General features: G+C 38.7%; 1 protein-coding gene across 4 annotated transcripts in view; it reads left to right on the top strand.

The window, feature by feature from the left end:
• Positions 1 to 25,155, top strand: part of Tgs1 (trimethylguanosine synthase 1) — a 38,096-nt gene that overhangs the window by 1,154 nt on the left and 11,787 nt on the right. Inside the window, exons 2-11 of one of the 4 annotated variants that reach the window (XR_013107320.1) lie at positions 4,569 to 4,654; positions 6,102 to 6,259; positions 6,526 to 7,339; positions 10,290 to 10,407; positions 12,459 to 12,545; positions 14,844 to 15,018; positions 16,797 to 17,094; positions 19,558 to 19,713; positions 22,929 to 23,098; positions 24,752 to 24,891. Coding sequence is in view for 3 of the 4 variants with exons in the window: in XM_076924267.1 (XP_076780382.1) it covers positions 4,569 to 4,654; positions 6,102 to 6,259; positions 6,526 to 7,339; positions 10,290 to 10,407; positions 12,459 to 12,545; positions 14,844 to 15,018; positions 16,797 to 17,094; positions 19,558 to 19,713; positions 22,955 to 23,098; positions 24,752 to 24,968 (2,253 nt within the window). In the remaining variant the exon portion in view is untranslated. Of the gene's footprint in view, positions 1 to 4,568; positions 4,655 to 6,101; positions 6,260 to 6,525; positions 7,340 to 10,289; positions 10,408 to 12,458; positions 12,546 to 14,843; positions 15,019 to 16,796; positions 17,095 to 19,557; positions 19,714 to 22,928; positions 23,099 to 24,751; positions 24,969 to 25,155 lie in introns of those variants that run through there. The other 3 variants (XM_076924269.1, XM_076924268.1, XM_076924267.1) reach the window with 3 other exon arrangements.

The raw sequence follows: 25,155 nt of genomic DNA, 5'->3' as shown, positions 1-25,155 counted from the left end.
CAGAGGGCTGCAGGTCTATACCACACCGGCCCCAAATGTAATTCTCACAGCCTTAATACACCTTACATTATTGTCACAAAGTCACAAACTAGCAGAGACAATGGCTGGCATAGGTTGGATCTCTATTCCCATCCGGAGGCCTCCCTGTTCCTTCCACCAAGATTAATAGAACTTTCAGCCCCTCGCCTTGAGCCTCAGTTGTAGTTCCTGGTTCCATGTGTCAGCAGGCCAGGAAATCTGCCAGCCAGCAAACCCTGACCTGCCTAGACTCTGCCTGACAGGCAGGCTTTCACAGAAGCAGGCAGAAATGGCTCTGGACGCTCACTATAGTCAGGTGTGCATTTACTTTGGTGAAGTTCTGTTTTCTGCTCCTATTCGATGTGCTAATAGGTAATGGAATATAAGACAGAACCAGGCTGCACTGAATTTACCTTCTAAGCAAAGGAGATCAATATTTCACTAAGATCGCTGTTTGCACAATTACTCAGTTACTCAGTGTGGCGCTTTGATAGCAATCTGTGGCAGGATAGACAGTGAAAATTATGAGGTCTTGGGAGGGGAAGGAACTCCTCCATTCAGAATCTTCTTGAAGTTCCTTTTTGGCTAAGAGAATGCCAGTATCCTTAACAGAATTTGATGTAAAGATGGCCTGAGTGAAAACAACATTACTTTTATTTAGAAATAGTTTGAATAAGTATTAAAATAGGCTGGTGCAAATGCCCATGCCTTTAATCCCAGCACTCAGGAAGAGGGAGGCAGAGGCAGGCTGATCTCTGAGTTCAAGGCCAGCCTGGTCTTCAAATCAAGTCTAGGACAGTCAGGGCTCTGTTACACAGAGAAAGCCTATTTCAAAAAGAAAAAAAAAAAAAAAGTTGGACTAAAGCAGTGAGATGACTCTGTGAGTAAAGGCATTTACCACCAATACTAAGGACCTGGATTTGATCCTCGAGGTCCACATAGTGGAAGAAGAGAACCAACCCCAAAGACTTTAAGATGTGGTCTTACCAAGTGACTGGCTGGCCTGAAACTCACTATGTAGACCAGGACGGTTTCTGTGAGTACAGAGCTCTGCCTGTCTCTAGCTCCTGACACTAGGATTAAAGGTGTGTGCCACCACATTCTGCCATATATATTTGTTTGTTTTTTAAAAGAATGCTAAAATAACAATTAGCCATGCTTAAACATAAGCTTTTGTAGTCTTACTGGTTCCCAGATATGAACCTGAAATTTTCTGGAAATGGCCTCAAGACTAAAATTTGTTTACAGTAAAAACGTCTTAATTTCCCTAGACCATTATCAGTTGAAGATGTGATCTCTCAGCTTCTTGTTCTAGTTGCCAGCTGCCATGTCTCCCCTACCGTTATGGACTTTCCCTCTGGAACTGTAAGCCAAATAAAGTCTTCCATAGTTGCTCTTTCATGGTCATGGTGTTTTATCATAGCAACAGAAAGTAATTAGGGCAGAAGTTGGTTCCAGAAAATGGGATGTTGTTGTGAAGAACCTGGCCATGTTGGGGTATGGTTGTGGTTTGGTTTGGTTTTTGTGGGTTTTAAAGGAATGTGGAAGAGTTTAGACTAGAAAAGAGGTTGGATGCTATAAGCAGAGCTTAGCAGGCTATTTAATAAGAAGCTGGAAGATAGAAGTGCTGAGAATAAGACAGACTATAGAGTCCCAGCTCAAGACGGGGAGAAAACTTTCATGCTAACTCATCCATTCCTGTGCTATTCTGGCAAAATCTAGCTGTTTTCTATTCGTGTCCTGAGAACTTGCCTGAGGTTAAAGTATTATGGGAGGGGAGTGTGGACAAACTGTAGACTTGAAATCTATCACTGCATAATTATACTAGTAAAACTTTAGAAGAAAAAAATTAAAATTCAGCAAGTTTACTAGTGAATCTCTATAGCACTAATTAAGTAAAAGTAATAAAACCCCAGACAAGAAAACTTGAAGCAGAAGAATGAAGTGATATTACTTTGCCTCAGCTATCACATTAGCATTTTTTAAAAATTTATCTGTAGTAGTGTGAATGATGGTTTATAGAAAAAAACACTCAAAACTTTCTGTAAGAAAGAGATAATATAGCTCTGATTAAGGAGATAGCAGTGGATTGTAGGCCAGCATAGGCTGTTTAGCAAGACTGTCACAAAACAATTTTTAAAATTAAAGACAGCAATAGAAAAGTGGAAGAAAGGAAAAAAGATATAAGAGGTTTTGGGGGATTGGCTGGAGGAGTAAAGTAAAGACAACATACACAGGAGAGGAGTGAGGCACTTCTTTATTGCTACTTTTCACTGAAAGCAGGATCACTGGCGAGTAAAGAGCTTTATGTGGGGGCAGTGACGTGAGTTTCATCAGTTTAATTTTACTTTTATTTCGTAGGAGTCTGAAGTACATAAGACTAGATGATACAAATTGAATAGATTGGTTTAGGACCTTCAAGAAGTTTGTGCTGGTCTTAAAAATCTAAGCTATTCATCAGAATACAGCACATCTATACCATGAATATAAATTAGTGTCTTAGAATAAAACACAGGATATGCTGAATTAGTAGTTACTGTTTTTGTAATAAAGTTGCTTGTGATATAAAATGCATGCTTTAATTATCTTTTTTATATAAACCATTTTAAGTAATTTAAATAGTTTGCAGAGAATAACAAAAAGCTAAGGAGTTGTCTTAGTTGGTAAAGTGCTTATATGTGAGACCTGAGTCCAATACCCAGAATCCACCAGAAAAGGGCTGGACATGGTAGCCCATTCTTGTTCTCTTTGTACTCAGAAGGCAGAACTCACTGGTGAGCCATCCTGGAGCACTTGGAGAGATCTAGACCACTAACAGACTGTCTCAAGAAGAGACTAGACAGTGCCTGGGGAGTGACTCCTTAGTTTATCGAGAGTTAGAATCCCATTGCTGTTGTTACTACTGCTTTTCATGCTGTCTTTAATGTTCAGTGGGAGACCTTTTGGGGTTGTTCTTCTAGCCCGTCTAAGATTTCTCACATTGCCTTGTAGGATAACGAAGACTTATCTTTCTAGACTCACTTCTCCAAGAGCATCTTGGTTCTTTTAGTAGATAATAACTCATTTCAAGCTCTTCTGTTGCTGTGATGAAAATATGCTGAAGAAAGGGTATATTCTAGCTCAGTTCCAGGTTATAGTCCATCAAAGCAGACAAGCCACAGCAGCGGGAGCTTGAGGGAGTGGGTCAGATTCAGAGTCCCCAAGTCAGGGAGTGATGCCACCCCTGTGGGTAGGTAGGTCTCCTATATCAGTTAATGCAATTAAGATAATCTCTTACAAACATTCTCTTAGCTGTTTCTTTCAAGGTAAAATCTGAATTGTGTTAGATTGACAATTAATGTTAACCATCCTAGAACTTTAAAACCAAAAGCTGTGCATTTGTTGTTCCTGTGTCTTCTCAGTAAACAGGTCTGCAGTGTCCATATGAACCATAGTACAAGTAGGAAATGGGTATTTGCATGTATGTATGTAGTCAACATTTTAAACTACTTCCACACTTAATGTGTACTTAATGCATAGAGTGAGTATGTAATACTGAACTGTTATGTAAAGACCTCCTTTCTTCCACATTCCATTTCCTTACTCGTTCATTGTAAGCATAATGGTAACTATATTGACCCTGCCTCTACCTGATAACTCAGTGTCCATGTATTTGGGTGCTGATAGACAAAACAGTGATGCTTGTGTGTGGCTCCCACTCCTTCCCTTGCCCATGGTCCCTGTGTTCCTGGTGAATAGTGGGACTAGTGATTATGTGGCCAGAGCACATTTACACTTCTGTCTCCTTCCTGTTCACTGTTTTGTGGGTATCCATCTACTTTATGTTTCATAAAGTATCCCTTCAAAAACAGGATAGATTAAGCACACAGGAATTTTATTTTGTGAAGTTTGTTATAAGGTCACCAGAAATTTAGTGTTAGGCATGGTGGCTCATGCCTATAATCCTAGTAGTCGGGATACTGAAGTGAGGCAGTCAAGTTCAAGGTCAGGGTGGATACAAGGAGGTAGTTTTACCTACAATATGTAGTATGCTTTTATTAAATGTTCTGTAAGTGTATTTTAGTAATGAAATTTCTAATGATGGTAATTAATATACAGAAGAAAGGTTGAGTGAGAACATCATTATTCAACCTTTATACAGACTATGGCTATTTTGTCTACTATGCTTACATATTTCCTGTTTACAGGTGAATTACAGTATATATGTAGCTTTATATGTGGTGAGCTCAGGCTTTCCACTATTGGAATATATTCAGATGTTAGCAAAAATTTAGAAATTACCTAGTTGGTTGTGTGTAACAAAGAGAACCAGATTCCCCACCCCCAATGTCCAGGAGAAATTCCACTTAATTTTAATGATTAGCAATGATAAGCACTATCATGTGTCAAGAAATGCTATTTTATATGTGTTAGCAATTTTTACAACTCCAGGGGAAACATCATATAGGTGGGAACGGGTTGCTTCTCTTTCTTAACCTTTATATAGCTAATTGATTCAGCATTAACTCTTACTTCTTTCCAGGTTTATAGTTCAACTTATTCCAATGTAGATTATTTATTTTGCTTCACAGGGATCGAAAATTGTACAACTTGGGATTAAAAGGCTACTATGTCAAAAGCAGTGGCAATAATGCAGGTAATGTAGAGTAAGGTGCATATTCCTTTTTGATAAGAATTAACTGTACTACCAAATTTATGTATGTAATTTATGATAATGTGCCCTACTTGCTGGCATAAATGGTAAATAATCCTATAATCTGTCTCTCACGTACACATACACACACACATGCATGCATGCACGCACACGGGTGTTCTTCTAGAATTGCTATCAAAATTTATCTTTTCTTTTTCTGATTTTCCTGTTGTGTGCTGGCTTGGCTTAGTCTTCCATTCCTTCCTGATTTGTAGCCATTAGCCTGGAGTTTGAAACTTTTTTAAAATCTTTTTTTTATTGATATTGTTATTTTGCCTGCATGTTTGTAAGTGTACTACAAGCATACAGTGCCCAGAGAGGGCATCTTGAGGGGATCATGAATGTTGGGAGTACCCAGAAGAGGATATCGGATGGATCCCGTAGAGCTTACAGACGATTATGAGTCACCATGTGGGTGCTGGGAATCCAACCCTGACCTCGCTGGAAGATGAGCCAGTCCGATGAGCCATCTCTGCAGCCTAAGTTTAAAGTTTTAAAAAGTAAAAAGCATGAAGTCTCTCTGTCAGATTTTTATAGTAAAGGTATAATTAGGATGGATCCCGCGTAGGCTGCACACTTTTGCCTGAAGTAATAAGACACTACAATCCCATCTGAGCTACCATACCAAATAAAAAACAGAATTTTCAGTGTTATGACTTCACTTTATACTCTCTCAGACTGCCCTACCCTTTATCGTTCCACATAAAACTTTCTCCAAATGACAGAACTGCAGCATAGAGTTTAACCAAAGACAACCCCAATAAAGTCGATCATAACTGCCTTCAAAATACTTTAATTTTCTCAAAGATAGGATCGGCTAAGGTTTCATAGTGTACTGTATAAATAGGGATTCTGTAGGCTCTAGGCACCTACTGAACCTGAGAAGCTGTGTTACCCATGAGAGGACCACAAAATTAGTTGATTTGTCTTCCTCAGCCTATGCTCACTTGAGCTTTATAATGTCATTGGATGGAGTAGTAAGTGGGTTGCCCTTCACTATTTAGGTGGGTGTCTTTTCCTCATCGAAGAGCCTCTGGTAGAATTTCATACATGTGGTTTCTTTATCCATGTCTGTTTCTGTTGCCTGAATCATGAACTGGAGTGGTGTTTGTTTTTTCACTGAGGAATGAGGGGTGTGTGTGTGTGTGTGTGTGTGTGTGTGTGTGTGAGAGAGAGAGAGAGAGAGAGAGAGAGAGAGAGAGAGAGAGAGAGAGAGAGAGATCACATTACCACCTATTCCTTTGATTTTAAAATATACAACAATAACATTAGTACGAGTATAGGCAAGTCATGTAAGAGTTCTGGATCTCAGGCTCTTCTTTAAAATGAGGATAAGAAGACCTGCCTTTGCATTTTTCTCTATAATGAAGCTAACAAATGCTGTCTGTAGGAGACCAAGTTACAGAAGAAGAGGAAGATGGTCATTCCAATGGCACTGCAGAATCACATAGCCCAGATGAAAGTGACCTTGACTCTGAGGCCAAACTCATGAGAAGTATGGGATTACCAATTCAGTTTGGTAGAATGTCTACACATGAGAATTTTGAGGTATGGGTCTACTCTTACTATTTCTATTTCTTGTTTTTTATAAAACAGTGTAGTCAATTGGGTTCATTCATAGTTAGAACACTTTACTCATATATAAAATAGCTAAAGTGCAAGTTGGAATTTGTCCCACATGTAACTTTTTTTCTGTTGAGTACTTGTGAGAATCACCTTTTGCTTATTAAAGACCCATGCTGGGAGTTTGGGTGTAGTTTTGGTTGTGGTAATCTTCAAATAGACTCAACCTTGTTACCATTTGTCTTATGTAGGTGTCTATGAATGCAAGAAATAAAGCTAAAGTGAAGCAGAAAAGAAGAAAACACCGGAAGCGGTATTTAGATGAAATGGTGCAGGAATCTTGGAGAAATGACTGTGAAGAAGATGATCTTGTAGTCTCAGATGATCCATCTTCAGTTGAACACTGTGAGAACAACAGAGCCTGTGCAATTCAAAGCAAACCAGATACTGAAACAGAAAACCTTCCTGTTGAAAATACACTGGCACCAAAGCTAGAGGTCACAGAGAATTGGGAAAAGTACTGGAATGAATATGGAGAGGGGCTGTTGTGGCAAAGCTGGCAGGAAAAATATCCAGATCAGACACTGTCTTCTGAACCTTGGAACCTTCCTGATACAAAGGAAGAATGGGAGCAGCATTACAGTCAGCTTTATTGGTATTATTTGGAACAATTTCGGTATTGGGAAGCTCAGGGCTGGACTTTCGCTGCCTCACAAAACTGTGATGAAGATGTTTGCACATCTCACATAGAGGTTGACCAGAATGCTGAGGCCAGCATGAGAGTAGATGGAACGACTTTTTCATCTTCACCTAACACAATTGAGAATGAAAGCCCTGGCTCAAATGATAATGACCACAATGAAATTATTACTGGGATTAAAACTATAACTCTGACTGCAGAGGAAGTAGAGCAGACCTGGTTAGTTTCCTCTGAACACTGTGACAAGCAGCTCAGTGGAATCGCCGGGAAAGAGTGCCCTGCCTCTGGAGGAAGTAGCACCTGTAATGGAACACCCAAGGAAAGTAACATATCCGAGAACAGAAGCTCCAGCCAACCAGCTCAAGGTAGTATTATCCAGACTTAGTCTGTCAGGTAATGGTTCTCAGTCTGCTTAACACATTAATACTTAATGAGTGTTCTATCCCATCTTAATTTCATATCACAAATAGTATGTTAATTGCCCATCTATATTAATAAGATTTGAATTGCATCCTCAAAAATACTTTTTTTTGTACCTCTGTAGCCAGTAAAGGCAAACCTGAAACTCTTGGGAAGTCTAATTTACAGCGAACTTGCAACTTCCAGTTTTTCAGAACAAATGAATTAGAATTAGAAGTAAGCATTTGACAGGCAAATGAGTTGCTTATCTTAGATTACTAATCTAATTTAGGAATTTGAGGTTGTATTAAGCCACAACTACATAACCAGGCTGGAATTTATGATCCTCCTGCCTCAGCCTCTCCAGTCCTAGAATTGTTACAGTTGTGAACCAATCCTGACCCCAAGATTGCAGAGTTTTTTTGGCTTTCTCATTTCTCTGAGCTACTACATTCTCAATTCCTTTCTGTGTTGATACTTATCCTTTCTTATCTGTTTTTATATTAAATTTCTGTTCTCCATATTCCTGGTGCATCTGTCTTGGGTTTTTTTTTTTTTTTAAACTGTTGTTTTCCTGAAATAAAATACAACTTTGTGTTACTGACAAAACCATCTGAAGGGAGGGAGTTTATTTTGTCTTTCAGTTGAAGGTTTGGACCCCATGACAGGGAGTTTAAGGCAGCAGGTCCTTGAAGTAGCTGGTCTTACTTCAGCTGCAGTCAGGAAGAGACGTGAGCAATGCATGCTCATTCTTAGCTCATACTGTTTATGCAGTCTACGCCCAAGCCCAGAAAATGGTGCCACCCACCTTTTAGGGTACTGTTCTCTTACGACAGATAACTTATTCAAGAAAATACCCCTAAGGTGTCCTTGGAGGCCTGTCTCCTACATGATCCTGTTCCATGGACAGTGGACACTGACCGTCACAGCTTCTCTACTTAGTAAACAAAGTTTGTAACATACTGGTCAGTGTATTAGGCTGCATTCTGCCATATTTTACTCCTTTCATTCTCTTCCCCAGTTATACTTTCTTTCCTTTTCCAAACACAGTAAAGCGTCTTCGTCATTGCCGTCTGTTGTCTGCCCCATGTTGCTGGTTGGTTTTAATTTGCTCCTTTGAACTGTCTCTTCAGAATCATGAGGATTTGAGGTCTTAGCACTCTTTCATTTTCCCATTAAGATCAAAGTATGAAATCTGTGTCACATTTCTACTTGCCTGTGATTTCTACGCTTTGTCACTGATACTCTTCAGTCTGTACCTGTTTGCTCTCCTAGAGGCAGTAGGACCAGGGAGAATGGCTCCAGTACATGAGGTGGACTAAAGGCTCATGCACTAGCCAACTTTATTCAGAGCCTCAGATAATTTATACTCTGAGGGATATGAAGAGTTGGCCGAGTAGCGTGTACAGTCACAAGTACAAGCCACACTTGGCAAAAAACAAATAACAATAGCCAGCTGTAATGAATAATCTGAAGTAAACTCACTCCTATCCACTGCACCAGGGAAGAGCATGGAAACACATTCCAAGAACAATTCTGTTTTTTGAAGAAACTGAGGTCACAAGATTCTTTGTCTTGTTTTCTCACAAGCACTCAGAATTCTTACAAACTCACTTCTTGCAACATGTTCTGACATATTGCTACTGTTCACCTGTTGTTTGCAAACAGCATCTCAAATGTTCAATTTTACCAGTACTCAAAAGCCAGATGTTGGGGGTGAAAGCCTGCTAGCTCAGAGAGGCAGAGAAAGTAACCATCTGACCTTCCTCCTCAGCTGATGTCCCAAAAGGAAGTTCTTCTGCTCCATGTCATTTCAAAAACCCTTCAGACTCAGTGTCTCACCCTTCTAATTCGTGTGTTTACCCATCCTCTTGGTTCCCTCTTATCTGTATGGTTTTTTCCCAGTGTTCGCTTCTTGTCAACTGGTTGTTCTGCCTCTTAACTTATGGTTAACTTCATTTAATCCTGTTTGCAATAAACAGAAAGCTCTTAAAGGTATGTGCTAGGGCTGAGCCACACCACAACTAGTAACATATTTTTCCAGTATTTCTCAGGGTTTATAGTGTGAGCAAATATCCACAACATACACCTTAAGAAATTGCCTTGCCAGAGTCAGTGAGGTGGCTCAGCAGGTGAAGTCACTTGCCTGACAAGCTGAGTTTTATCTCCAGAAACCATACAACCTCAACACACCAGTCATGTCCTCCTCCTACACACAGACACACACACACACACACACACACACACACACACACCCTACAAAGATTAATTGATTTAAAAGAAAAAAGAATGTACCTGCCAAGAGTTAGCAGTTAGCAAAAAGGAAATGTTGTGCCCTGTGGTATACTTTGCATAGATCTGGACAAACTAGCTTTATTTTGCTTTTAAACCACAGTTGTGCTTCAGTTACCTAGGAGGTGAGGTTCTGAGAAGTTTATTATCAGGTGGTTTCACTGCTGTGCATTCATCAGAGGACACTGAAATTAGAACAGTGAGTTGTGATGAGACTGGGCTGGAGAGATGGCTCAGAGGTTAAGAGCAATGACTCCTCTTCCTGCGGTCCTGCCTGAGTTTAATTCCCAGCAAACACATGGTGGCTCACAACCATCTGTAATGTTATCCAATTACAGATGTGTCTGAAGAGAGCAGCAGTGTACTCACATACATAAAATAAATAAATCTTTAAAAAAAAAAAAATCTCGAGACCACTGTTGAGTGTTCAAATGTGCAGTTCCATCTTTGACCAAAACAAAAGAGCATGTGATTATATGATCAGACCCTGAAACCTTAAATCTTACAGGCATAGCACATAAAATAATAGAAGAGTTGCCAGGCCTCAGGGAAAAGTACATTGTTCTCTCTCTCTCTCTCTCTCTCTCTCTCTCTCTCTCTCTCTCTCTCTCTTTCTCTCTTTAGAGTTGCAGGAGTCTTCAGGAACAAATCCACATAAACATAAACCATACCATAACGGGGCTGATGGAGATGAGAGTGAAGATGACCCGCCTGAGCATAAGGCCAGCAAAGTGAAGAAAAGGTAAGCTGCACGTTACCTTACCTGGCAGCACCATTCTATAGTAAAAGGGGGTCTGTCAGTAAGACCTTTGGACCCAGAGGCCCAATTCTGCTCCTCATAAATTCTAAGTAAATATCTTAGTTCTTCATTTTCTGAGACTGTTAAAATGACAGGAACTGTCACATAGTATAGAACACTATCAAGGAAGTGCGTAACATTCAGCCCACCCCACACATGTAGTTGAATTTCTTGTGTGTGTGTGGGGGGGGGGGGGTGTGGTGTGTGTGTGGTGTGTGTATGTGTTAAGCTGCTTTTGAAATAGACTTCAATCAAATGCTTTTGCTGAATGCATAGTATTGGTGAGACAAAGATAAGTTCTTTACTTTGGTACTTCCTAAATTTAGAGTGAAGGTCAACTCTACCCAAGACAGTCCTCTTTCTGTTTACCGCCTATACAGTACAATGTACAATAATGACAAGTCAAATGTGTCCCAAGTACTGATACTCTAGATAATTAGGAAAGAATAGAGCATTACAGAATTGGAGCATTGGGTGAGCATATTTCTTTATATGTTCCACATAAGATTTTGCTTTTCCTTTCATTTAGCAACTAGAAAAATGAAAAGCAAACAGAAGTCTGAGTAGCTTAGTCATAAACGCATGCCACTGCTGTGTTGGCTATCCATGGGAACCTTCTTATTAGTTGCCCCATTAGTCGCTACAGTCACTACACGTTCCCTAGAAGTACAAGGATGTGTGCTGATATATTCCTAGGATTTAGTATGTACTCGTTAAAGTTTTTATAGAGTTTGGCTTACTTAGAAAGAGAAACTTTATAAGAGTTATTTCTTCCTATATTCTGTTTGATGCAGTGGAGCAAATAAATAATCAGGGTTCTTAAAGGTAACCTGTTTAAGGCACTTGTCACTTCTGAGATGAGATATCTGACAAAAACCGCTTATGGAAAGGGGCTTATTTGGACCCCTAGCTTGAACTTACGTTCCCATCATGGCAGGGAAAGCATGTCAGAGGAAGCAACTCAGGGCTTTGACTGTGAGCACGAGAGGCAGCTGATAACTGTGCATCAGGACGGAATGAGAGCTAAGAAGTATCTTGCTGTTTTCTAAGATTCTTAGTCTGTCTGGGGTGCCATTGGGGTAATTCTTTTCCCTGTTGAACTTATAAGAAAACACTCGCAAACATAGGCAGAGGAGTGTTTTCTAGGTGTTCTAAGTCTGGTCAAGTTCAGTTGGTGGATTTTCCTGGGTTACCTGCCACCTGTATCACAGTCCTGAGGGTAATACATAAGGTGCCCGAAGAGGCCAAAAATAGGCACTGGAGTTTCAGGTGGTTGTGAGCTGCTCAGTATGGGTGCTGGGAAGCAAACACGGGGCTTCTGAAAGAGTTTTCAGTTCTCTTAACCTCTAAGCCATCTCTTTAGCCCCCATACTTTATTTTTCTTAATAACAGTTTTTCTATAAAAATGTTTTGGTCTGATTGGTTCTCTTTTTTTTGGGGGGGGGGGGGGGAGCTCTAGAGAAATCATTCCAGAAAATTAAGTTCAGGCTCCAGCCGAGATTACATAGATAAATACATAGATAAATATTTACACCATCTTCAGGAATAGAGGTAGAATACTTAGAGGATTTAAGACTTGGGGACTATAGCGATAGCTCAGTGGTTAAGATCACTTGTTGCTGTTCCAGAGGGGCTGAGTTAGGTACTAAACACCCATGTCGGACAGCACACAACCACTTGTAACTCCAGCTCCATAGAATCTGAGGTCTTCATTCTGGCCTTCACTGGCATACCTGTATTCACATACCCATACACATATATAGATAGATACACATACATACATACATTTTAACTTAAAATCTTTAAATAAAAGAATATGAATGCTTGTTAGTTTCAAACACTGCTAAGTACATTAAGTTATCCAAAAAATACTGGTTAAAGTACTTTTCCCTCCATGCTTTCTGGTTTGTGTGATGCTGTTCATGCTGAAAGTCATGGCTGACTACTGTTTTCTTCTTTTGTTGTTTTTTGTCTTGTTTTTATTTTTATTTTAGCCATGAATTGGACATTGATGAAAACCCAGATTCCGAAGTTGATGACAATGGTTTTCTTCTAGGATTCAAGCATGGCTCAGGACAAAAGTAATTATTCATAAGGGTTATCACCTTCTTGAAATGCTAATAACTTCAACTACTTAAATCTCTTTGGCATTCAAATAGATAATATGTAAGATCAGTATTTAATACTGTTGCAAATAATACAATTAACACACCAGCTTCTCTTGTTAGTAAGACTTAACAGTAGAAGTTGTACTGTATATTTGATGTATTCTCTGTACTAATTCAGTTGCACTTAGTAGCAACCAAATGTTATTCCAGTCTATTATATAGATATAGCAGCTGTAGGTTATATACATTTTGACCTAGTCCAGATCACATCTCACAGACAGAGGGTTTAAGCTCAGATCTTAGAGCTTCAAATGATGGTTCCCACCTGGCATCTCATGGTGCTACCTCTTTCTTCTTCTAAAGACTAGAGAACAGACCATGGAGCAAAGATGTCATGAAAATTCAAATGTTTCACAACTAGGTACATAGATTACCCCTTATTTGTTTATAAGTCACTAATGCAGCCTGCATAGGGCACAGCTTGCTTTCCTCAGCAATAATGCCATATATTTCCTTTCTTGTTGACACACACATACAGTGTTTACCTAGCCCTTTCAGTGAAAGTTTGTATTAAATCTCCATCCTCACTAACAATATCTAGGTTGTTTCCTAAGATCTAAGCATGGTGTCTATTTTGCATGCATCCCATTAGTTCTTTCCTCCTCCTTGATGGGGAAGTCCATACTTTGTAGATAAGGAGATAGCAAAAATCGTTCAACCATTTGCCTTTTAAATGGCCTTTGGATTTTTTTTTTTTTTTCTGTATTTTCCTAGTATACATAAAGCTGCTGTGAACATTTGTGTGTAGAAATCTAAATATTCTCTGGAATTAAATGCCCAAAGGTTAAAGAGAAATATGAATAAGTAGCTATTTATGGAAGACTAGCTTCCATCTCATGATGGGAAGACTGAACCGAGTAACTAAAACAGCCTCAACATGTACCGTTCAGTCAGTTTATCCCATTCTTTACATTTTTATGTTTCTGTGAGTTCAGACTCAATGTCTTAGTAACCCATACCTTAGGAAATTAAATAAGCTGTGCATCATGAACTTAGCAGGAAAAGAAAATGAGAAGAGCCTCATGATTAATGTGTAAAGTACATGCTTATAATTTAAATCTTATAATGGCTTCTAAAGTCACCTGCTTAGGGACTTCAGTCAGTAGTAGTTTGTATAGGCACTTTAGGCTGAAAAGGATAGAGAGGATAGAGTTTAAAGTATATATAAAAGCTGTTTACGTTGTTGGCAGCATTGATTTTATGTAAGCTGTTACCGGCTCTTGGTAGTATATACTCATGGAGGTAAATTTCATTGTTTGGAATTTAACTTACGTTTTTTCTATTTAGAAATAGAATTTTACTTAAAGAGAAAGATAGGGTTTATTATTATTGTTGTTGTTGTTGTTGTTCTTGTAACATGAGTCAAAGAAGACATTCTTGGGGGGCTTGGAAACTTTGTGATAGACAGAAACTCAGGGGATCAGATCAGATTTGCTCTACACTAGACATCCAGCAACTATTCTTAACATTAATTTGATGATGGCCCTATGTGTATAAGGTTATGTCATCACTCTGAGAAAAAATTACCCCAGCAAGGAAGTATGCTTTTGTTTTGGTTTTGCTAGTCCTCTTTATAGCACTGTGCTACAGAATTTTTACTTTCTAATCTACATTAGAAATGTATTTTAGTTTTGATGCCATACTTGTAATGCTAGCATTCAGGAATTTGAGGCAGGAAAATAAAGGATTTAAGGCAAACCTGGGCTGTATGGTATAAGCCTGTCTCAGACAGAAAAAAATAGCCTTATTAGACTCACCACCGGTGTTTCTCATTTGGTTTGGGGGTTTTTTGTGGGAGAGGGAGGTGGTGGTGTTTGGTTTTTTGGAGTTTTGGTTTGGAGGTTTTGGTTTTTTGTTTTGTTTTTGTTTTGTTTTGTTTTGTTTTGTTTTTGTTTTGTTTTGTTTTGTTTTGTTGAGACAGGGTTTCCCTGTGTAGCGTCTAGCCTCAGACTCAGAGATTTGCCTTCATGTTTGCTTTTAATTTGTCTTAAAGATTAAGTGATAAATTCTTCTGCAGTTAGTATATGATTTCATCATTTGCAAAATTTATTAGGATTAAATGGTAGCTATAACTAGCAAATACTAGTAAAAAGTGTTATTTAGGGATTGGGGGCGGTTGTTGGTTTTTAGGGTTTTTTGGGTTTTTGCTGTTGTTTTTTTCTATACAAGAAATTTTTTAACATGTGAATCATTTCTTTTGGTCTGATCCAGATATGGTGGAATTCCAAATTTCAGTCGTCGACAGGTCAGGTATCTAGAGAAGAATGTGAAATACAAGTCAAAGTACCTAGATATGCGCAAGCGGATGACTGTGAAGAACAAGCACATCCTATTCACCGAGGAGTCAGGGAAACCCTTTATCAAGAAGAGTAAAGTACGGAGTAAGGTGTGCACAGACTGGCCTTCAGTTAAGACAGAGTCACAGTTTAGAACTTAGCTCTTTAAAGTTGTGTTTAAATGGGAAGTTCCACCCTTCAAGATTGAAGGATACATCAAATGGTTTTCTACTGGCTTTACAAAGTTATATATTATATAAACTAGGTTTGAGGAACAGGGAAGGAAATTGAAGTAATATGAAAAAAAGGAGGGTTTGAAAACTAAAAAGTTAAGATCATCTAAGAAGGTACATCAGTCAGTTAGATTGATTTGCCCATGTAGTACAGATAAGGACAGGGGGAATTTTCTTACCTGTTTCACACGAAGTAGGATTCCAGTATAGATTCAGCTGTGGTTTTAACTACAAGCCTGTATTCTGAGCTCATCCAAAGACTGATCACACTTTGAAGTAATAGGCTTGACCCAAGAATGTAAAATATAAACCTGGTTTATAGATTCACACTGTAACCTGACCCCTCTTGGTCTTTGCTATCAAGAATAGGAAACAAATGTATTTGAGCATCATGTGATTAGGCAAGTTATCCTTCTACTGAGGATGGTGCATTTCTGATCAAAGCCTTCCTATAGTTGATGTTGCCACCAGTTCCCTTAAAGACAGTCAGCACAGTATCAGAGGTCTGAAAGACTTTGTTGTATCCTCAGATGCTTTCTAACTTCAGCATTCTTGCAAAGCATGCTATATTTCTCTCTCTCTCTCTCTCTCTCTCTCTCTCTCTCTCTCTCATGCTATCTCTCTCTCATGCTATATTTCTCTCTCTCTCTCTCTCTCTCTCTCTCTCTCTCTCTCTCTCTCTCTCGTGTGTGTGTGTGTGTTTCAGATTGGTCAAGGCTGGTGATATTTTTAATGAGTATTTTAGTGACCCTTTTTATATCTGAAATAGACTGCCTGGTATCAGTCCTTTAAGACTTTGTAATGTATTGGGAGTAATAATTCCCATACATTTCACCTATAGATGATGATAGAAACAGCTGTATATAGTAGCTGCTGTGACCTTAGTTCTCTTGGGTGTGGATAGGTGGCATTTTCTCCTCAGTGTGAGCTTTTGTGTATCATTTATCTCCATTCTCTGAAAGTTATTTATTATTAAGATCATAAAGACCTGATATAGAGACGGTTCATGGTACAGAAAATGCAAGGAGGTAACTCATCCAACCTTGGGCTGCTGTTACATCTTAACAAATTACCTGATTTTGTTAGGGTTTAATTCTGTCAGCTTTGCTATTCTTACTTATTCTGTCAAAGATAGCTCTAACTTGCATTGTGTTTTGTTTTTAGATCTATTTATGTTTATTTGTGAGTTTTGTGTGTGTGTGTGTGTGTGTGTGTGTGTGTGTGTGTGTGTGTATGTATGTATGTATGTATGTATGTATGCCTGATACTTGTGTAGACTAGAAGACATCAGGTCTCCTGGGATGGAACAGTTGTAAGTGTCATATGGGTGCTAGGTACAGAACCCAAGTCCTATCTGCTGAGCTATCTCTGCACTCCTCATCCATCTTTCCTGCACCTTCTGATTTTATTTTAAAGACAAATTGGCATTCTGTTGATGCCATGTAACTTCTTTTAAAAGAATTCTTAATAAAGTCATAGGATGTGCCCCTAAATTCCATAGAGCCCAGAATTACTTGTAGCTTGTTTGATACAGTGCACTTCTCCAAGCTAATAATTATGATGGCTTGTTAATCAAGTCACAAATAGTAAAAGGTGAGAAGATTTTATTGTCTTTATACTTAATTGATGTTTGTTATGGTATCTTAAAATTTCAGGTGGAAAAATTCCTAAAATGGGTTAATGAACCAGTAGATGAGACATCACAGGAGTCTCTTTCTCACAACAAAATGCAAGACACTTGCACAAGCAGTGACTCAGAGGAACAAGACATGTCCCTGGAAAAAGCTGATGACCTGGTAGAGACCAGAGATCCAGAACCTGAAAAATGTCAGACCATCTCTTCAGCCAGTGAACTTGAAGCAGAGAAGAGTGAAGGAGGCTCCTTAGTAGCAACTGTTCCAGCGAACTGTTCAACTGAAGAAATACCAAACTCTCCCTGTGCAGAAACAGAAGGTAGGGATCAACGTGCTTCACTTGTGTTCACACATGGCTAGCATTTCTGCCTCTGGACAGTGGGAGTGAGCTTATGGCTGGGACTCAGCACTGTGACTGTCCCTCACTTTTCCTTAATCCAGCTGGATGAAATTAAGATAAACATTATTTATGTGGATCTGAGTCTCTGCTGCCTCTCTGTTCCTGGATGACAGTGGCATGTCCTTCTTAAAATTAGTGAAGCACACATTTTCTTCTTGATAGTTGTTTTTTTAATGGTTTGAAGGGTTGTGATAGAATATTAACAAAATACATTTACAGTAGTTGGCGCTAATAAATGTGAAAACTTAACATTTTTAGTGGCCAAATTTCTTTTATTAATAAAGATGAAAGTATTTGATGGAAGACTGCAGGTAAACATTTTTACTTAGTTCTTTTTGCGAACTGTTTCACGTTTGTCCTTCTGAAGCAGCAGTGTCTATTACAGTCCTCCTTGCCTTTTAAGGTTAATAAGAGTAGCCTAGTCTCTTAGTTATGGTTACTGTTACATTGATGAAACACCATAACTAAAAGGTAAGATGGGGAGGAAAGAGTTTATTTATTTGCCTTATATATCCTGAATCATGGTCATTTGAGGGAAGCCAAGGCAGGAATGAGGAAAAAGAATGCAGAGACCATGAAGGAGTGTTGCTTACTGGATGGCACAGCTTGCTTTCTTACAGCATGCAGAACTACCAACCCAGGGTAGCACCACCCACCATGGGGTGGGTCCTCTCACATTATTCAGTTACTAAGAAAATAACCTACATACAGGCTTGCCTACAGCCCCATCTTAGGCAGGCATTTTTCAGGTGACACTCCCTCCTCTGAAGTGACTCCAGCTTGTGTCAAGTTGACGTAAAACTGTCCAGCACAGTTGGCTGAGTTGATTCCTTTTCCTTTGTGTAGGCACACATGTACCTGAGTCTCCTGTCACCTATCTCCTGCCTTTTTACACTGTAGACTTTGAGTGTTTTTGTGGTTTCTTTATTACCAGTGTTGTAACAGCTGATATTCATGTGCTACTTGGGTGCTGGGGTGGGTGAAAACACTACTTTTCTCTCAACACTTTTGGCTATTTGCAATGACCTGATGGGCAGATTAGGACATAGTAGTTTGTTAACTGTAATCTTGTTTGTATTCTGTGGCAACTCTCTTCATCTATAAGCATTGATGCATGGCTGCATCTAATCCTCTGGAGACTGAAACCTAATAATCAATTAATAATGTGGTTTTCTAAATAATTATTGACTGGAACTTGACCATACTTCTGAGACACCTTGTATTCTCTAGAGTTATATGGCCAGGTCCAGAACTTAATGAGCCTTGGAAAGATGTTGTCTTAAAATGAAAAGAGCCTTAAGATGAAATGTGACCCTGCTGACACATTTTCAACCTCAGCTTCTCAGGAGTCTAAAAGCAGGAGGACCACAAGTTCAGTACTATCCTGGACAAATTAAATTATCTAGACCCTGTCAATGGATGGATGGTTGGATGGATGGATGGATGGATGGATGGATGGATGGATGGATGCATAGACAGACAGGCAGGCAGACAGAAATTTTAAGAAAAATGATTGGGGATATAGCTCAGTAAAAAATAAAATGATTGAGGTTATAGCTCAGTAATTCAGTGTTTGTCTACCACAAGGTTCTAAGTTCAATTTCCCAGGACTACAACAACAAAAGAAGAAGTAAAGAAAAATGTTTACATTTCTGTAATTCACCAACCAAAACAGTGTTGTGGCTGTCAACAATTTTTAAACCTGTATTAGTGCTTTTGGTATATAGGTTGGGTATCATGTATCTGACATGGTGGGGACCAGATGTGTTTTAGAATTCTGGTTTTAGAAGGTTTCAGATGTATAGTCCTTACCTCCCATCAGTGCTGTAAATGAAGTTAGTAAAGTACTATGCATTCGGCATCTGTTCCTTTTGTAGGAATAAAATTAGATCTTAGAGTCTGGAGAGATGGCTCAACAGTTAAAGAGCAGGCTGCTTCATCCAGAAGACATGGGTTCAATTATTACCACCCATCTGGCAGCTCACAACTGCCGTAACTCCAGCTCCGGGGGTTCCAGTACTGTCCCACAGATAGACATTCGGGCAAATCACCAATGCACATAAATAAAAAGAAATAGAAAGAAAGAGCGGGGGAGGAAGGAAGGAAGAAAAAAGAAAAGAATAGAAATTATCCAATAAATGCCAGGGAAGATGTGGCAACAGAGACCAATATCCATACAGGCAGTTTTCTTAAGCTAATAAATGGCAGCCAGGCTGTGATCTGAAGTAGTAGTACTGTCTTGCTCTGTGATTCTCAGCGTGTGTCACTGCACATGTTCTGCTATAGTCCGAAATGGTGATTATTTGATAATCTCCATTAGTTTAGTGGAACTTAGTTCCATTCTCTTTTCATGATCAGCATCTGTATTATATCTTATTTTAGTAGAAATAAAGAAGAAGAAAAACAAGAAGAAAAACAAGAACAAAAAGATAAATGGTCCACCACCTGAAATAGCTTCTGTTCCAGAGCTGGCAAAATACTGGGCCCAGAGATATAGGCTCTTCTCTCGCTTTGATGATGGGATCAAATTGGACAAAGGTAAATAAGATACAGATGTATTGTTTAGCTTTATTTAGAAACCACTGTAGATTTTCAGGAAAGTTGTAAAAAAATTTTTTATATCCTTTTTACTTGCATTCAATTATTTCCAACATTTATAATTTGATGCTGTGTGTGTTGTCTTTTTCTGATCTAGTTACATATGCAATGCCACTCCCAGTTATTTAGGATACATTTTTTTTTTAAGATTTATTAATTTTATTTATATGAATACACTGTAGCTGTCAGACGCACCAGAAGAGGGCATTGGATCCCATTACAGGTGGTTGTGAGCCACCATGTGGGTGCTGGGAATTGAACTCAGGACCTCTGGAAGAGCAGTCAGTGCTCTTAACCTCTGAGCCATCTCTCCAGCCCCTAGGATACATTTTCTAAGAACAAGGAATTTTGCTATAGTAATAATAATGAAGACCTGGGATTAGTCCCTACTATGAGAAGAAAATAAAACAAAGATAGTAAGTTATCTCTGCAACCCATATGCTGTGATAAAGCAGTGTGTTGTGCATTTAGTTGTCAAGTTTTCTTAGCTTACTGTAATCTGTAGTGGTTCCTCAGACTCTCATGAGGCTTCACTTGAGCCAGGCAGGTACTCTCCTACTTGAGGCACTCCTCCAACATGATGTTGACATCTCTCAAGGAATGGTGTTTCGTTGTCCTGTAGAGTATCACTCAACTACATGTATACGACCATCTATGTTTTAATTTCAGGTTTAACTGATTATTTGTAGCAACTTGTAAAGGTAACAGAAGTATGGAGGTCATTACAAAGAGCATCTGATGAAGATATACCTAATGCAGGTATATCTGCATATCTAATTATACCTAATGCAGGTATATCTGCGTATCTAATTAGACCTAATGCAGGTATATCTGCGTATCTAATTATACCTAATGCAGGTATATCTGCGTATCTAATTAGACCTAATGCAGGTATATCTGCATATCTAATTATATCTAATGCAGGTATATCTGCGTATCTAATTAGACCTAATGCAGGTATATCTGCATATCTAATTATATCTAATGCAGGTATATCTGCGTATCTAATTAGACCTAATGCAGGTATATCTGCGTATCTAATTATATCTAATGCAGGTATATCTGCGTATCTAATTAGACCTAATGCAGGTATATCTGCGTATCTAATTAGACCTAATGCAGGTATATCTGCGTATCTAATTATACCTAATGCAGGTATATCTGCGTATCTAATTAGACCTAATGCAGGTATATCTGCGTATCTAATTAGACCTAATGCAGGTATATCTGCGTATCTAATTAGACCTAATGCAGGTATATCTGCATATCTAATTAGACCTAATGCAGGTATATCTGCGTATCTAATTAGACCTAATGCAGGTATATCTGCATATCTAATTAGACCTAATGCAGGTATATCTGCGTATCTAATTAGACCTAATGCAGGTATATCTGCGTATCTAATTAGACCTAATGCAGGTATATCTGTGTATCTAATTAGACCTAATGCAGGTATATCTGCGTATCTAATTAGACCTAATGCAGGTATATCTGTGTATCTAATTAGACCTAATGCAGGTATATCTGTGTATCTAATTAGACCTAATGCAGGTATATCTGCATATCTAATTAGACCTAATGCAGGTATATCTGCGTATCTAATTAGACCTAATGCAGGTATATCTGCGTATCTAATTAGACCTAATGCAGGTATATCTGCATATCTAATTAGACCTAATGCAGGTATATCTGCATATCTAATTAGACCTAATGCAGGTATATCTGCGTATCTAATTAGACCTAATGCAGGTATATCTGCATATCTAATTATACCTAATGCAGGTATATCTACGTATCTAATTGCACTGTTTTCTTGCACACTAGAAGAATCAGATTTCATTTCAGTAAGATAAGGGGGATTGCTGGGAATTGAGCTCTAAACCTCTGGAAGAACAGCCAGTGCTCTTAACCACTGAGCCTTCTCTTCAGGTTCGTGTCCTCCCACCATCCATGATCGTAAAAGAATTTAATCTCGGAGACTGACGCTTATTTTCATATTGAGACTAACTAAATATCTCTTTTAACTATCACAATCAGGTCTTGATGTGTTGAGGACTTTAAGTGATTCTATGCTGCCTGTATAATTTGTAATTTAGTGAGTGCTATAGAAAGTACATGGGAATTTATTGGAGAAAATATAACTGGGAAAAAATATAAAAATCCTCACTGGAATTTAACCTTCTTCAAGTAATGAAGAGCCATTTAAAGTTTAGTGAGTAGTGAGGACAGGAACACTCACCCATCATTGTTTTCAAAGAAACTTCTTTCTGAGAAATGCAGGTTCTTTCCAATAGAAAGGGAGGGTAGTATTTTCTTCCCTCCAGGTAAGTGTAACTTCGTTCCAGAACATGGCAAGGGTTCCACTATTTCTTCTATGCTAAAGCAGCCTCCTAGTCACTGGCTACTGCTCTTTGCTTTTTCTGACATTTAAAAACATGTAAATTTGGCATGCACACCATGGACAGACATACGTTTCATATATTTCCCAGAGTTCTCCAGGTGTAGGTTGCAAAACTATTTTCCAGAATTCCTCTCAGATGTCTCACTTTCTAATCCTCCCTCAGCTTACTGGCCGTCAGATTTTTATTGAAAGGTGATGCTTTTATGCAGTGCACAAGAGATTATCCCCACATAAAAAAAAAACTTTGAAAACATGTAAATGTTCCCAAAGTGTCAATAAAAACTGAGTCATTACCTGTCCATTATGAACAAAATAATTGAGAAAGACCATAGTATGGGAAACAGCTAGCCAGTTAGAACTTGCCAATTCCCAAAGCTGATAAGCAGTAATTAGTGCTGCAAACAGAAAAAATATAGTTGTATATGATTACTATACATGTAAGTAATAAATGTGGAGAATATTGTCCAAATGAATTAGAAATGAGCAACCTTGTAGGGCCTTTCTCCAAAGCGAGGCAATTTGCATTCTTACGTGTACATCTGTGTGGGTGTACCTGAGTGTGGAGAAGAGGGCAGTAGATCCGATAAAGCTCAAGTTAGAGGTGATTATGACCTGATGTGGACATGGAACCAACAGGTCCCTTACAAGAACGATACAGACTTATAACTGAGCTCGCAATCACTAAGCCATCTCTCTGTTTTTTTAATTTGTGCAATGTTTTCTTTTTCATGCTTGGATTCTTGGAATCACACAGTTTACAAAACTGCTCTCCCTTTACAGAGGGCTGGTTCTCAGTCACTCCTGAGAAGATCGCCGAGCACATTGCTGGCCGGGTCAGTCAGTCCTTCACATGTGACATTGTAGTAGATGCTTTCTGTGGAGTTGGAGGAAATACCATTCAGTTTGCCTTAACAGGGAAAAGAGGTAATTTAGTCATTTATGGCCGAGAACTGTTTTATTTCCAATTCATGCAGAGAATGTGTTTACTTTTGTTCATATCTTTGATGAGATTTAACATATAGTTGATAATCTTATACCAAATATTTAAAGCTATAGCTTGCTGTGTTTATTAATCTTACATAATATGGTTAGCAAGTACTTCATATGTATTTATTTAGCCAACTGTCATAAATTATGTCTTTTACTATCTTAATTTCACAGATAAATGGAGACATAAAAATCTAAAGTAATTGCACAGGATTTTACAGACATACCTACTAATCTCTGGTGCCAAGATTCTAGCGGTCTATAAAAACAGTAATGCATAGTGCTTCTTAGAATCAAAGGGTAATGGATAGGGAGAAGAAGCTGTATCTCTGACTCAGTAGCTTTATGACTTTTGACATAACAGTGAAGAACACATTGAATTCACAGTCTTTAGATACTTTTCAGCTATAAAATCCCAGAATTCCAAAAATTCTGACTGTTGGGACCAGTGAGGTAACTCAGTGAACAAGGGCTTTTGCCACAACACACATAAATAAATAAGTAAACAAATGCAATTAAAAATTAGTGGAGGACTGGAGAGATGGCTCGGCCATTAAAGGCTAAGCTCACGACTAAAAATAAAAGTCAATGGATTGTTCTCATGGAATACAGTGATGTGCACAAGTACTTGGGAGACAAGGAGGAAAGTTGCAAACTTGAGACTGGAATGAGCTATAGACACCATATCCCTCCCATTTTGTCATAAGACAGTGGTTAAACTATCTGTACCTTGATAAAGCAAGTCTGAAAATTTTCTGTAAATATGAAAAGAACATGCATACCCTAGATTAGTTTCTTAATTGGAAAGGCTTGTTGCCGGGGTTTATATAGCTTGTCACACATTTGGGAAAGAAGATGTATAATGTGTCCTAAAGGAAGGCTAGTGCCATGTTCTTACTGTCAACTACCTCTGTAGCAGCAGTTCTCAGCCTGTGGGCCGAGACCCCAAAGGGGTCAATCACATAACCTGCATAACAGATATTTACATTATAATTCATAATAGCAAAGTTACAGTTATGAAATAGCAACAAAGTGTTATAGTTGGGGTCACCACAGCATGCAGAACTGGTTTAAAGGATTGCTGCATTTGGAAGGTTGAGAACCGCTGCTCTGGCCTTAGCGTCATTTTGTCTTCCACCTTTACAGATTGCTAGACCCTGAGAAGAAAAGGAAACAAGTAGCTAACACTGCCTCTTCCTGGTGCTGTGGTGACATGGCCTTTACCCTGACAGTGTCAGGGACTAGGAACATTGAATCATTTTAAGGAAATTGATCTTTTCTGAAAGCTGGCATTTAGATTTACATGCAAGTAGTAGCATATGTAAGCATTCAGTGCTCCAACTGTGCATAGCTGCTGCCAGCCTCTCCCTCAACAGCCGTTTACACTTTGGGTGGTGACCAGACAAAACAATATGGAAGCCTGTTCTTTAGATAATATTTTCTTCGTACAACTGTATATGAGCCTTTTTAAATTAATTTTAACTAAAATTATATTTGTGTGTGTGTAGCTATGTGTCTCTGAAGTCTTTTTTTTTTTAAGATGTTTTATTCAGAAACCATCTCATTGTCAACTTTCTTTTCTATTTTCAGTGATTGCCATTGATATCGACCCTGTTAAAATTGATCTTGCTCGGAATAATGCTGAAGTTTATGGAGTAGCTGATAAGATAGAGTTTATCTGTGGAGATTTCCTGCTCTTGGCTCCATGTTTAAAGGCTGACGTTGTGTTCCTAAGTCCACCTTGGGGGGGTCCAGATTATGCTACTGCAGAGACCTTCGACATCAGGACAATGATGTCTCCTGATGGATATCCTTTGCAAGTCCTAATAGTATAAGTAAATGCTTGCAGAGAGGAAAGGGGTGGCTGTGTGTGTGTGTGTGTGTGTGTGTGTGTGTGTGTGTGTGTGTGTGTGTGTGTCTGTGTGTCTGTGTCTGTGTGTCTGCCTGCGCGCGTGCGGCAGTATAGAGAAAAAGTATAAGCTAGTCACATTTGG

Source organism: Arvicanthis niloticus, chromosome 25 (genome assembly GCF_011762505.2).
Source record: "Arvicanthis niloticus isolate mArvNil1 chromosome 25, mArvNil1.pat.X, whole genome shotgun sequence".
NCBI classification, from domain to species: Eukaryota; Metazoa; Chordata; class Mammalia; order Rodentia; family Muridae; genus Arvicanthis; species Arvicanthis niloticus.
This window is presented reverse-complemented; position numbering and strand designations above follow the sequence as displayed.